Source organism: Bos javanicus, chromosome 18, assembly GCF_032452875.1.
Source record: "Bos javanicus breed banteng chromosome 18, ARS-OSU_banteng_1.0, whole genome shotgun sequence".
Classification (NCBI taxonomy): domain Eukaryota; kingdom Metazoa; phylum Chordata; class Mammalia; order Artiodactyla; family Bovidae; genus Bos; species Bos javanicus.
Genome location: NC_083885.1, coordinates 47,535,462 through 47,549,831, shown reverse-complemented (window position 1 = coordinate 47,549,831; position 14,370 = coordinate 47,535,462). Strand labels below are relative to the sequence as shown.

The window sequence follows — 14,370 nt, the reverse complement described above, 5'->3', positions numbered from 1 at the left end:
TTAAACCAAGTTTACAACCCACCCACTAAAGACTTCATTTACAATTCTATCATATTATATTCTATCATATAATGTTTAAATCCATGCTGAAAGTAGAAAACCAAATAATCCCTGTAAGATGAAGAGACATTCATTAAACTGAAAGATCCATTATTCTCTTAGCTGGCCAATCTTTATTTTTATAAAGTATTTCATTTGAGTTCCTTGCTGGTGCAGTGGATAAAAATTCTCCTGCCTGAAAACAATGACAACAATGAATCCACCTGCCAATGCAGGGGACATGGGTTCCATCCCTGCCCCAGGAAGATTCCACACGCCTCAAAGCGATTAAGCCCCTGTGCCACAACTACTGAAGCCCACACACCTAGAGCCTGTGCTCGGCAATAAGTGAGGCCATTGCAATAAGCCCAAGCACCTCGACAAAGAGTAGCCACTTGCTGCAACTAGAGAAAGCCCTCACACAGCAATGAAGACCCAGTGTAGCCAAAAATAAATTAAAAAAAAAATTTTTTTATTGTGACATGTGGGATCTTTCATTGTGGTGCACAGGCTCCAGAGGCATGGGTTTCATAGTCACAGCATGCAGGCTCACCAGTTGAGGTATGCTGACTTAGCTGTCTCATGGCATGTGGGATCGTAGTTCCTCAACTAGGGATCAGACATGCATTCTCTGCATTAGAAAGTGGACTCTCAACCACTGGACCACCAGGGAAGCCCCCAATATTTCTTTCAAGGTCTATAGCCAGTCCCTGCCACAAAAGATTTTAATTCCCTAGGAGAAAGCCTGGTAATAAGTTTTATTATGTGAATTTTTAAAAACTCTTATTGTGAAACAAACAAATATTAGTTTGTTATCAACAAATAAAACATAACAATTCTTTCAGCTTTATGAAGAGTGTGTATTTAACTTTCATATACTTGTTATGAGGTTTCTCCTCAGGATAAATAATTATGCCATATAAAAGATTTAAGGCTTTTTCACATGTGTAGCAAACATGGGATATACACACCAGGACTCCAAATCAAATTAACTGAAGCAAAAAAAGAGAAAATTTATTGGATCACAAAAATGAAAATGTCAAAGATGGTGTAGGCTTCAGACATGACTGGATCCAGATCAAACAACATCCTCATATTTCTATTATCTCCAATTTCTTTGTATTGGAGTTATCTTGGGAAGGCTTCATGTGGTAACAGAAAGGCTACTGGTGAGTTTTTATCAAATCCTTGACATTTGCAATTCCAGTGGGGGGCGGGGGGGCGAGGAAAGAAAAGATCTTTTCTCATTACCCATAACAGTGCCTTCCTAGGGCTCTACTGGTCTAGACAGGGCCATCTGAAAACCCCTCATTTCTAGTTAGGTTGAGGAAAATAATTGATCACTACTCTCCCTGATTAAATAATTTCATCAGAATGGTAGGTACTGAGGATGGGTTCAGTCTCAAATGCAGCATACGACAGATCCAAAAGTAATAGATGGCTACTACTCAGGTTATTTAAAATAAGGGATGCTTGTGAACTGGAGACTTTTCCATATTTACTACATTCATATTAGTAGAATTACTAACTGAAGAATTCATTGATATTTATTTAGTAAGGACCAAGTGGTGACTACATGTTTTCTTATTACACATAATCAGAGAATTTTTCTACTATGAATTTTCTGATGTCGTCTAAGGGTTGAAGCACGGCTAAAATTGTTCCCACATTCATTACAGTTATAGGGTTTTTCTCCGGCATGAATTCTCTGGTGTAGCCTAAGGGACAAGACCTGATGGAAAGCCTTTCCACACTCATTACATTCGTAGGGTTTCTCTCCAGTATGAATTCTCTGATGTTGATTAAGGTATGAGCCACAACTGAAGGCCTTCCCACATTTGTTACATTCATAGGGTTTCTCTCCTGCATGACTTCTTTTATGATGAATTAGAACTAAAGCATCACTGAACGCTTTCCCACATTTATTGCATTCAAAAGGCCTCTCTCCAGTATGAATTCTATGATGTCGATTAAGTTGTGAGTCAGTCCTAAAAAACTTCCCACATTTGATGCACTCATAGGGCTTTTCACCGGTGTGAATTCTCTGATGTTGATTAAGGTGTGAGCGATAGCCAAAGGTCTTCCCACATTCGTTACATTTAAAGGGTTTCTCTCCTGTATGAATTCTCTGATGCAGAGTAAGGGCTATGCGTCTACTGAAGGCTTTTCCACATTGATTACATTCATAGGGTTTCTCTCCAGTGTGAATTCTCTGATGTTGATTAAGGTGTGCGCTCTGTCTGAAGGCTTTGTTACATTCCTTACATTCATATGGTTTCTCTCCTGTGTGAATTCTCTGATGTTCAACAAGGAAGGCATAACGGCTAAAGGCCTTCCCACATTCATTGCATGCAAAGGGCTTCTCTCCAGTGTGGATTCTCTGATGTTGAGCAAGGTGTGCACTCTGTCGGAAAGCTTTGTTACATTCCTTACATTCATATGGTTTCTCCCCAATATGAGTTCTCTGATGCTCACTGAGAAAAAAGTCATGGCTGAAGCCCTTGCCACAGTCATTGCATGCATATGGTTTCTCTCTATTATGAATTCTCTGAGGTTGACTAAAATACGAGTAACAGCTAAAGGCATTGCCATACTCATCATATCCATGGGGTGATTTTCCAAAATGAGTTGCTTGATGTTGAGTAAGTAATGAATGGAAACTTAAGAGGTTTGAAAAATCATTACTTTCATAAGATTTCTCCCCAGGAGAAATTTCTACATCTTTACTAAGGTATGTGCTCTGGTTGAATTCTTCACATTCATTACCTATCAAAGATTCCTTCTCGGCATGCAGTCTTTTATGTTCAATTAGAACTGAATTTGGGGGGAACATTTTGTTAAAAATACCAAATTTATGTACTTGCTCTACAGGGGGAACTCTCTGTTGTGTTAAAAGTACTGACTTCAAGAGAATGTTTCTCTCAGAATTATTATATTCACTGTCTTTCTTCACAGCAGAGATTTCCTTAAGAGTTGCCACTTGCCTGAAATGCCTCTCCTGATTTCCTTGATGCCGCTCAAATTCAGCCTCATATTTCCAGGCTTCTCTGAAACTGGAGAATTCAAGGCTATAACTTGTAAGTCTTTTTGTTATCACCCCCTGCGATATTTCCTCTTCATCAGTGTACCACTTTGGAGATAATGCCTTGATCTCATACCAAGACTCCCAGTCTGAAAAATATCAAGAAAGCAAATGTCTCCTTTTCACCTTTACAAGGAGAAAGAAAATCATTATAGAAGGAATTAAAGAATTTACTTGAGGGAAAGAGGGGAGAAAGTAGTGGTTCTGACTTTTTTTTATCAATTTACATTCCTGTCAGCAACATGAAATACATGTCTTCAAACTGATTCACACTCGCTAACATCATTCTAAAAACCTTTGCCCCTACAAGTAAAGAGTACCTCATTATTATGTTACTTTGCAAGTCTCTGAAAATTGAGCATTTTCATATACATTTTTGTACCTTTTATATATTTTTGCATACATTTTAATTATACTGGCATCTTCTTTTAAGTGGTTTATAGAAGTCATTATAAATAAGGTGGTATAGCTTTATAAGTATTTTTCTCCCTCAAATCATCACTTTTTATTGTCACATGTCATCTTCATTTATAATGCTTCTGATAAAGTTTGAACTCAAATCTCCCAGTCTTTTCATTATAGAGTCTGGCTTTGCAGTCATTTTAAGAAAGATTTTTCCAAAATCCAATATTATACAAATATTATCCATAACTTTTACAAAAATCTTTTTGTACCACTAATGTGAAAGGCTATTTTTATCAAATACCAAATTCTCACATATACATGGGTGTATTTTTGAAATTTCTTTATTGTTCTACTGACCTATTTCACTGTTCTTGTATCAGACCAGTCTCACAGATAAAAGGCAAGATTCTTAAATATCAAAACTTAAATCAGGTAGTATATTAAATGAATAATACACCAAGTAACCAAGTAAGCAACTGAGAAATACATAAATTGCTCATCAGTAGGAATCCCTTCGGAGAAGGCAATGGCACCCCACTCCAGTACTCTTGCCTGGAAAATCCCATGGACAGAGGAGCCTGGTAGGCTGCAGTCCATGGGGTCGCTAAGAGTCAGACACGACTGAACGACTGCACTTTCACTTTTCACTTTCATGCATTGAAGAAGGAAATGGCAACCCACTCCAGTGTTCTTGCCTGGAGAATCCCAGGGACGGGGGAGCCTGGTGGGCTGCTGTCTATGGGGTCACACAGAGTTGGACACGACTGAAGTGACTTAGCAGCAGCAGCAGTAGGAAACCCTTTACTATATTATTATGTTATTCTCTATACTTTCATGTTTTTTAATTCATCAATAAAAATAAAAAAATATTTCCTGAAATAAAAACTCAAATCTCCATCCTGAAAGAGAACATATCTACTAGGAAAAAGTGACCCAAAATGGTCAAGACTGAAACATGCCCCACTAAAATGACTTTAAAATGAAAGAACCTTTTAAGAGATCAGAACAAAATATAAAGGTACTTACACAGAAGAGAAAATATCAAGATGGCATCAGGATTCTTTGTAACAACATTCAATACCAATACACTATAAGAAACTTAAGAAAAGAATGGCCAACTATGAACAAGGTAGAGCTTAGGGGACATCATTTGCATGAACACTTTTTGAGGAAATTGCTAAAGAACAGATTTCAGTCAATCAAGAGATGTCCAGAGAAACTTCAACAAAAGAAACTAGTGGAAAACACTAAATATATTTAGCTACAGAAATAAAACAAAAGAAAAAGTTAGGATAAATTTGACAAAAAAATAAGTGAAAGAAAGTCAAAGTGTTAGTCGCTCAGTCGTCTTTGACTCTTTGAGACCCCATGGACTGTAATCTGCCAGGCTCCTCTGCCCATGGAATTCTCCAGGCAAGAATACTGGAGTGGTTTGCCATTTCCTTCTTCAGGGGTTCTTCCTGACCCAGGGATTGAACCTGGATCTTCTGCACTGCCAGCAGCTTCTTTACCATCTGAGCCGCCAGACCATGTAAATATAATATGCCTGGACAATGTAAAAACCATACAACTAACAAAATTTGGGAAGAGAAGGTGAGGAATATAATAAGGCTACTTTTTGACGCATCCGTAAAGTGAAAGTCGTTCAGTCATGTTCAACTCTTTGTGACCCCATGGCCTATACAGTCCAGGGAATTCTCCAGGCCAGAATACTGGAGTGGGTAGCCTTTCCCTTCTCCAGGGCATCTTCCCAACCCAGGGATCAAGCCAGGGTCTCCCGCATTGCAGGCAGATTCTTTACCAGCTGAGCCACAAGGGAACCCCAAGAACACTAGAGTGGGTAGCCTATTCCCTTCTCCAGTGGATCTTCCCGACCCAGGAATCGAACCAGGGTCTCCTGCATTGCAGCCAGATTCTTTACCAATTGAGCCATCAAGGAAGCCTTTTAGGAAGGAAGGATAGCTTACCTTTTTCATCTGTAAAAGGCAAAAAAAAAAAAAAAATCAAAGGCTAATTTTTAAAGCTGACCAATCAAGTAATAGAAGGAATAAACACTGTTTAAAGAAACATGAAGGTCTCTTTCTGTTTTTCTTTAAACACTGTTGAAACACCAGATCAAAAGAAAAATCTAATTATTATAAAAACTACAGTATTACATGACCAAAAAAAGGCTAGGAAAACAGACAAGTGAAAGTCTTTTTTAAAAACTGTAAAAATCAGAAAATATACAACAATACACAGAATTAAGCCTAAACATATAAAAAAATGTAGGTGGACTTTCACTTATTAAATTGAAATGAGATCCAGACTGATATACTGCCTGTAAACCCCACATTTAAATCAAAGTGATTTTACACAGTTGAAAATAAAAAGATGGGTAAAGGCCCTAAAGAAAGTATAAAAAAAGCAAGAAACAGATTCTCCCCAAGGGCCTTCAGAAGGAAAGCAGGCTTCTAATGTTTTGATTTTAGCCCTGCAAGATCCATTTTCAACTTCTGACCTCCAGAGATATAAGATAATAAATCTGTGTTTTTTCAGCCACCAAATTTATGGTAATTTGTTACAGCAGCCTTAAGAAACTAATACAGAAAGCAGACTGGTACAACTTTTTTGGGAAGGAATTTGGCAATTCCTAATACTACATATCCACTTACTTAGTAATCTTACATCTAAGAAATGACCCTGAAAATAACACTTCAACAACAGGAAAATATGTATGTACAAGGTTAGTTATTGCAGCATTGTTTGTAATTGTAAACTACTGCAAACATCCTAAATGTCCACATACTAGAGAGTACTGAATAAATTACCATAATATCCACACGATGGGGTATTCTGCAGCCATTAGAAAAATGAAGAAGCTCTCTAGGAGCTAATATGGAGCGATTTCCTGTACAGCTGACCCATGAACAATGCAGGGGCTAGGGGCATAACTTTACAGTCAGCCCTCCAAATCTGCAGTTCAGCATCCATGGATTCAACCAATCTTAAATTGTATAGTATTTATTGAAAAAAATCTGCATGTAAGTGGATACTTAGATGTGAATCCTTGTCTCTTCAACTAATGTGCATATATAACTTTGACAAAAACTCTATAAAGAAATCTAGAAGTGAAAAAAAAAAGAAATTTAGAAATGAATATAATTCTGTCCATAAAGGGGAAAGAAGTGTAAAGGAAGAAGATTCAAGGTTTAGGTAGAGGTAGGGTGTCCCCAGTGGCGCAGTGGTAAAGAATCCACCTGAAATGCAAGAGACGTGGGTTTGATTCCTGGGCGGGGAAGATCCACTGGAGGAGGGCATGTCAACCCACTCCAGAAGTCTTGCTTGGAGAATCCCATGGACAGAGGAGCCTGGCAGGCTACAGTCCACAGGATCACAAAGAGCCGGACATGACTGAAGTGACTTAGCACACATGCGCACATCCTTGAGAGTATAATTTGATAGAAATAGAGCAGGAACAATCCCCTGATACCCAGGGCAGCCACCTCAAGTTCAAGGCAGTCTTTTCATGACCACATTGGCTGCCACCTTACAACAGCCCTCCCTGCCCAGTCCCGTCACTCACCTGCATGTTGACCATCCGACATCTCTCTCTCCACCATCCAAGGTTCCTTCCCTTGTTCCAGTAAGGAGATCATGTTGGGCTTAGAAATGGAGAGTCCTGTTATTGGGGAAGAAAAATGAGAACAAGCAAGAGACAGACAGACAGATAAACAAATCCACTTGCTATTGCTGTTCCAGTGACAGCAATCCCTTGGTCAATCCCTTGGTCACTAGGTAAGAAAGGATATTAGAGCAAGGGCCAGAGAGTAAAAAGAAGCTTGTAAGGAGGATGAGAAAGACAAAGCTTCTGTCATAGCAGCAATTCTCAAAGTACTAGAGCAGAAAAGAACCACTGTCTTGGAACCAAACAGAAATGCAAATTCTCAGGCTGCCCCAACCCAGACCCTACCAAATCAGAAATCACAATGGTTCCCAAATATTAATGAGCATCAGAACCATTTGGAGGGCTCATTAAAACCAGACTACTGGGGCTATTCCCAGATACTGTAGGTCTATAATGGGACCTCATGATTTGCAATTTTAAAAATTCCCACGACATACTCATGCTGCTATCCCAAACCATCATTCAGTGGCAAAAGGAATACTACATTTATAACTCTGTGAAAATATTTCGAATAATTTCCTGGGAACAAGAAGTAGAAATCCAGCTAAGCATTTCAGATGCCCTAGATGTTCCCAATGGAGGAAACTAATATACTTCATAGGGAAGATTTGAATTATGGGGGTATACATCCTTACCAAGCCATACCAAGTTCCTGTAGTTCTCCAACATGACATCTCTGTACAAATCCTTCTGAGATGAGTCCAGCCATTCCCATTCCTCTTGGGAAAAATTCAGAGCTACGTCCCTGAAGGTCACCAATCCCTGAAATTAAAAAAAAAAATTCTTGAGACTTTCCAAACAGTGCAGTGGTTAAGACTCCATGTTTCCAATGCAGGGGGTGTGAGTTTAATCTCTGGTCAAGGAACTAAGATCCCACATACTACATGTTATGGACAAAAAAGGAGAAAAAGAAAAAAATTTTTGTTTACCAAGTACTCCCAGACAGTCCAAGCATCTTCCTCCATCTCTATCAGAAGAATTTAACTCAGTTGATCATCTCCTCCTTGAAATGCTTTCTCCTCTTGACTCCCAGGACCCACACACTCTTTTGGATTTCCTTCTACATCAGTCCTTCTCAGTCTCTTTTGCTGGTTCCTCCTCTTCTTGTCAGCCTTTTTGTCAGCCTTTGAATGCCCTAAGCTCACTCCCTAGACCCCTTTCCTACCTATATTCACGACAACCTACCCTCAAGATAATCTTAACCTGTCCCATGGCTTTAACTACACTGTGTTCAGTCAGTTCAGTCATGTCCAACTCTGTGACCCCATGGACTGTAGCCCACCAGGCTCCTCTGTTCATGGGATTTTCTCAGCAACAACACTGGAATTGGTTGCCATGCCCTCCTCCAAGGGATCTTCTCCATCCAGGGATTGAACCCAAGTCTCCTGTATCTCTGCATTGCAGGCAGATTCTTATACCACTGAGCCACTGGGAAAGCCCTTAAATACATTAACAACTCTCAAATTCACATCTCCAGTCCTAAACTCCAGATATATAACCAATACTCCACTTGGATATTCAACAGGTCTCTCTAATTTATCTGGAACTCAAATCTTGATTTTTATCTCATCCCAGCCCATCTTTCCATCTCAGTAAACAGCATGACCATATACACAATTGCCCAGGGCAAAATCTTTGTAGTTATTCATGATTTCTTTCTCTCTCTCACACTCCACAACCAAACCCTGATCAAATGCCATATTTCCTATCTCCAATAGATACCCAGAATCTCACAAGCTCCAATGCCACCACCGTAATCCAGGTAGCTATCACCTTCCACCTGGATTACTAAGCATCGCTTCCACTCTTACTTCCTTGCTTTTGATTTCCCTTCCTTTTAAAATATAAATAAGATCACATCACCAACACTCTAGTGGTTCTCCTTCACCCTTAGAACAAAAATCAAAGCTCTGGTCATGACTTTCAAGGGCCTGTTTAATTTGGTCCCCAGCTATTCTCCTAATCTCACAGTGCATATTTTCCTCTGATGATACTAGCTTATTGCTATCCCTGAAATACATCAAACATGCTCCCACCACAGTAACTTTGCATTTGCTATTTTTTCTACCATTTTTTGTCTTTTTTTAATCGGAATGTAATTGCTTTACAACAGTTTTAGTTTCTGCTGTACAATGAAGTGAATCAGCTATTTGTATACATATATCTCCTCCCTCTTGGATTTCCCTCCTGCCCCACCCCATCACACCTTCTACTTTTAAAGCTCTTTCCCAGATCTCAACAAAACTTCCTCCCTATGTTCACTGAGGTTTCTCTTTGCTTAAATGTCACTTCCAAAAACAAACAAACAAAAATTCCTCGACCTCCCTAGTTAAAAGGGCACTTGATAATCACACTCCATCCTTTCATTCTAACACAACAAATCACAATCCATCTAAAGATGAAACGTTCTGTTCCATTATACATTTCAGCACAACACTGAGTTTAAAAAAAAAAAAAAAGATACTAAATGTTTTGTAGAAGGATTATCTGAACAAACAGTGGAGAGGGAGAAGTGAAGAGAGTGCTCACCGGACCACCTGGGACTCTCCAAAGTCCTAAAAAATGACATGGAATTTCTGAAAACAAATTGAAAACATCAACTTACCTGGGACATGGCTTTACACAGTCCAACAGCCATTCTTCCTTCCTTCTTCAATTTTCTCTTTTGGAGAAAAAAGTCCTAAAAAGGGGGTGTTATATGAACAACAACAAAATGGAACAGCAGTCCTATGCTGCTGATCTGAGACTCACAGAGAGGTTTCCTGCCCCTTTATGGTCCCTAGTTTCCTTGTATGAATCAGTCTGTGCATCACATTGGAGGGAACTCCTTATTTTACCTAAAGAGAATCTCCTTCCCAGTTACTATTTTTCTTTATCTTGATTTCTTTTTCTTCTTAGCATTTAACATCACTGGACATGTTACTTTCTTTTTTTTCTGTTGTCTTCCTAAGTAATAGTACAAGATTTAAGAGAGCCAGGATTTACTGGGTTCACTGTGTATCTCTGTGCTGTGCTTAACTGCTCAGTTGCTTAGTTGCTCAGTTCTTTGCAACCCCATGGACTGTAGCCTGCCAGGCACCTCTGTCCATGGGGATTCTCCAGGCAAGAATGCTGGAGTGGGTTGCCATGCCCTCCTCCAGGGGATCTTCCCAACCCAGAGATCGAACCCAGGTCTCCCGCATTGCAGGCAGATTCTTTACTGTCTGAGCCACCAGGGAAGTCCCTGTGTATCTCCAGGGCTATAATAATGCCAGAACCACTGCAAGTGCTCAAAACAGATTTGATAGACAAATAAATAAATCTCAATGTGGCTCCTGTAATATAAATAGCAATGTTACACGTATTGTATATGTCATTATCTTAGTTAATCTTCACAAAACTGCAAAGGTAGGTATTATTATACCTATTTTATATCAAGTGAAACTGAGGTTCAGAAAGCTTAGACAGCTTACTCAAATTCGTAAGAGTCAAACTGCAGGGTGACTCAAAAACTGGTCCTCCAGACTTCCCTGATGATCAAGTGGCTAAGACTCTGACTCCCAATGTAGGGGGCCTGGGTTCGATCTCTGTCAGGGAACTAGATCCCACATGCCACAACTACGACCTGGCCCAGCCAAATCAATAAACAAAATAAATATTAAGACTCTGAGAGTCCCTTGGATTGCAAGGAAATCAACCCTGAATACTCATTGAAAGGACTGATGCTGAAGCTGAAGCTCCAATACTTTGGCCACCTGATGTGAACAGCCAACTCACTGGAAAAGACACTGATGCTAGGAAAGATTGACAGCAGGAGAAAGGGGCAACAGAGGATGAGGTGGTGGGATGGCATCACCAAATCAATAGACATGAGTTTGAGCAAACTTCAGGAGTTAGTCAAAGACACAGGGAAGGCTGGTGTGCTGCAGCTCACGGGGTCGCAAGTAGTCAGACACTACTTAGTGACTGAACAACAGCAACAATAAATATTAGGGGAAAAAAATGTTCTCTTTCAAGAGACCACAGTGTTTGCATGGGAAATAATCAACATAACCTGAGAAATCAGTGCTATATGTTTTATAGAGAAGCATTTTTGGAGGTGGAAGATGTTACCTTAATTTCTCCACAGAAATTCAGCCTGAGGTAAACATGCCAAATTTCAACACCAAACCACTAAGAAACTATACAGCCTGAAACAAGTTCCTTGTTTTCTCAGAGCCAACATTTCTTCACTCTGAAAACAAAGACAGTTGTGTTTGACTCAGCATTTAAAATATACAACCCCCTAATTCTGGGCTACTCTGCACTAGTCAACTCAACCTCCAAGAAAATTATTTCTTTAGTGCAATGCAGCCTGAAATTGTCCACAAAGGCCTTTGCAACCTGAGAAGAAAATCAACGAAGTCTTTTCAGAATCGGGGAGCTCCAAGTAGCATCTGCATAAAATAAATATCTTTTAAATTTGTTTCAAATAGTTGTGCATCATGAGTATTTTTCAAGTCTGAAAGAACCGTCAGTCTCTGAAAGAAGGTGATGGAAAAGATTTGGGCTTTATATAGTCCCCAGGCACACACTGACTCTCCAGTCCTTTCCTCACTGGCTAGGTGACCTTGGGCAAATCAATCCAACTGCCAGAACCTTTCCTCATTGTTAAAATGCCTGAGCCAACTCCTGGCACAGAGAAGTGCCACCCTTGTTGCCATTTAGATTTTACACACACGTTTGAAAAGGAAATGAGAACATCTTTCCTTATTAAAAAGTCAGAACCAAAATCTTAGTTCACTTGCTGCTGCTGCTAAGTCACTTCAGTCGTGTCCGACTCTGTGCGACCCCATAGACGGCAGCCCACCAGGCCCGCCGTCCCTGGGATTCTCCAGGCAAGAACACTGGAGTGGGTTGCCATTTCCTCCTCCAATGCATGAAAGTGAAAAGTGAAAGTGAAGTCGCTCAGTCGTGTCCGACTCTTAGCAACCCCATGGACTGCAGCCTACCAGGCTCCTCCGTCCATGGGATTTTCCTTAGTATGTAAGAAAAAGAGCCATGGATTAGCCTCTCTCAGCACTAAACATGGAAGAGTTTTGACACAGACAAACCTAAAATCTCAAAATCAATGGCCTAAGGACAGGAAAGCTGGGCTTTCCTCCAGAAAGGCAGCCAATGTGAGGATGGTCTCACTACAATGTCTTTAGACTGGGTTCTGTGACTCACAAGGGGACGGAAGGAAGAGATCCAAATTAATTTCCATGTCCAGAAGGTCCTGGACCAAGACCACAGACAATCCTCTGCAACACCCTCAGAACCCAGGGCCCCCATTTTTCACTCTCACAATGTGGAAAAGATCAAGAGAGTTGAAAAATTAAAAGCAAAGACTCTGGAGCTAAATAGCCTGGGCTAAAGTCCCAGTTCTGTCACTTAGTAACCGTGTGAAGGTGGGTGAGCAATTTTAATCTTTCTGTGTCTCATAATCACATACTAGGTCTGACCTACACATACAAATTCTCTCCCAATCATATGCATACAAACATGGCCACATAATCGCAAACATAATGTCGCATACACACACACTGGCATTAATGCAAAGAGAGATGACACACAATTACTCCAACAGAGAGACAGTCACACACAACCTCATACACAGTGACATACCACACAAGGTCACACATCCTGCCACAATTACTCATACAAAATTATGCCTGCAGACTGATGATCATGGGTACATAATCACAACTTTAAACGCAGTTACATACACAGGGACAAGCGGTCAGTCACACACACACAATGTTACACCTGTAGTCTCTCACAAACCCATACACAAATAACACAATTACACCTGCGGAGACCGTCACACAGAAACAGACTCACTTTTATGCCAGAGACAGATGGTCAGAGTCGCGTTCAACCATACAGTGACACGTAAGTTCACACTGTCACACACACCCACTGTCACACAGCCATACACGGTGACACACAGTCTCCCCAGAGGCGCCCGCCTAGTCCCTATCCCGATCCCTGCCGGGCCACCCCCAAGCCCGGCCCTGATCTCTGGCTCTCGCGCCAGCCAGGCCCAACTCACCTCCCGGTGTCCCTGGCTCTGGAAACCCGCCCAGCGACCCGAGACCCGCGACGTCGCCTCCCAGAATCCCCTGCGGGGCACAGCGGGATGCGGACTGACGCTCACCGGACCCCGGGTTCGGCTGGGGAAACATCTAGCTGCAAGGAACTAGACTAGCGACTCAGCTTTTCATTCCGACCCTGAGGACCACAAGTCCCAGACGCTTTGCGCCTCGGCCTCCTTGCTGAATGAACTACATTTCCCAGAGGGCCGCGAAGCACGCCCCAACAACACGGCTGCACGACAGGAGGCCACGGCCACAAGTCCGAGTACCCACAGAACTGTGTGATAACCTGGGATATCGTGAATGGGCATTTAAGTGACCCTGGGCAACTGTATGTGAGGGAATGCTGAAGCTGCGCGTGTCCGTGACTGTTACTGAGTGCTCAGGGGTGGCGATTTGGGTGTGACTGTCGCTGCACACTTTTGTGCTTGCGCACCACGGGGCGACGTGTTCTGTCAGTGTAGTCAGCTTGTGTATTTTAAATCATGCCCCGTGATTGTGGGTCATTGTGTGAGATTGTGGATCTGCCAAGAATGGGGAAGTGATTGTAGATGTGTAAGGGACTGTGGCTGACTTTGGGCATGACGTTTCTGTAACTGTGTTCTTAGCCCAGAGATCCGTGGAGGTTTTCTCATAATTGGCGGTGGAGCTGTGTTTCTGGGCTTTAGAGTTGAGTCTGTGGGAGAGTAGTCTGTGTGTCCTGTGTATGTGTGTCTGTCTGTCTGTCTCCAGGTCCAACTGTTCTGTCTTCCCTGCCCAACCTCTCACCCCAGCCAGGGCGGGGTCAGTATTATCCTTATTTTTATATTGTGTGTGTGTGTGTGTGTGTGTGTGTGTGTGTGTGTGTGTGTGTGTGTGTGTACGCGCGCCCGTACACGCGCACCCGTTCAGTCACTCAGTCGTGTCAGACTCTTTGCGACCACATGGACTGACTGTACCCCACCAGTCTCCTCTGTCCATGGCATTTTCCAGGCAAGAATACTGGATTGGGCTGCCATTTCCTACTCCAGGGAATCTCCCCAAGCCAGGGATGGAAGCTGAGACGCTGGCGTCTTCTGCATTGGCAGGCAGATTCTTTACCA

General features: G+C 41.5%; 1 protein-coding gene across 5 annotated transcripts; it reads right to left on the bottom strand.

Annotated features, from left to right (window-relative positions):
• Positions 1 to 1,027: 1,027 nt before the first annotated feature.
• On the bottom strand, positions 1,028 to 13,471 carry ZNF527 (zinc finger protein 527). 5 transcript variants are annotated; one of them, XM_061385979.1, is made up of 6 exons: positions 13,246 to 13,471; positions 11,286 to 11,406; positions 9,799 to 9,873; positions 7,839 to 7,955; positions 7,092 to 7,170; positions 1,028 to 3,210 (listed from the first exon to the last, which is right to left on the bottom strand). In XM_061385979.1, the coding sequence occupies exons 3-6, from the start codon at positions 9,829 to 9,831 to the stop codon at positions 1,637 to 1,639; spliced, it is 1,803 nt and encodes a 600-aa protein (XP_061241963.1). In that variant the 5' UTR covers positions 9,832 to 9,873; positions 11,286 to 11,406; positions 13,246 to 13,471; the 3' UTR covers positions 1,028 to 1,636. The 5 variants fall into 5 exon arrangements, with proteins under 5 accessions (XP_061241963.1, XP_061241961.1, XP_061241960.1 ...); XM_061385977.1 differs by having other exon boundaries at positions 7,092 to 7,187; positions 7,829 to 7,955; positions 13,246 to 13,469; XM_061385976.1 differs by lacking the exon at positions 11,286 to 11,406 and having other exon boundaries at positions 7,092 to 7,187; positions 7,829 to 7,955; positions 13,246 to 13,466.
• Between the last annotated feature and the right edge of the window lie 899 nt (positions 13,472 to 14,370).

What these genes read in the sequence shown, in the direction of transcription:
- ZNF527 (XM_061385977.1), bottom strand. Translation starts at nt 9,831, where the DNA reads ATGGCTGTTGGACTGTGTAAAGCCATGTCCCAG. An exon ending in TGTGTAAAGCCATGTCCCAG is followed by an intron (nt 7,956 to 9,798) that starts GTAAGTTGATGT and finishes TTTTAATTTCAG; the next exon opens with GGATTGGTGACCTTCAGGGA. An exon ending in GTCGGATGGTCAACATGCAG is followed by an intron (nt 3,211 to 7,091) that starts GTGAGTGACGGG and finishes GATATTTTTCAG; the next exon opens with ACTGGGAGTCTTGGTATGAG.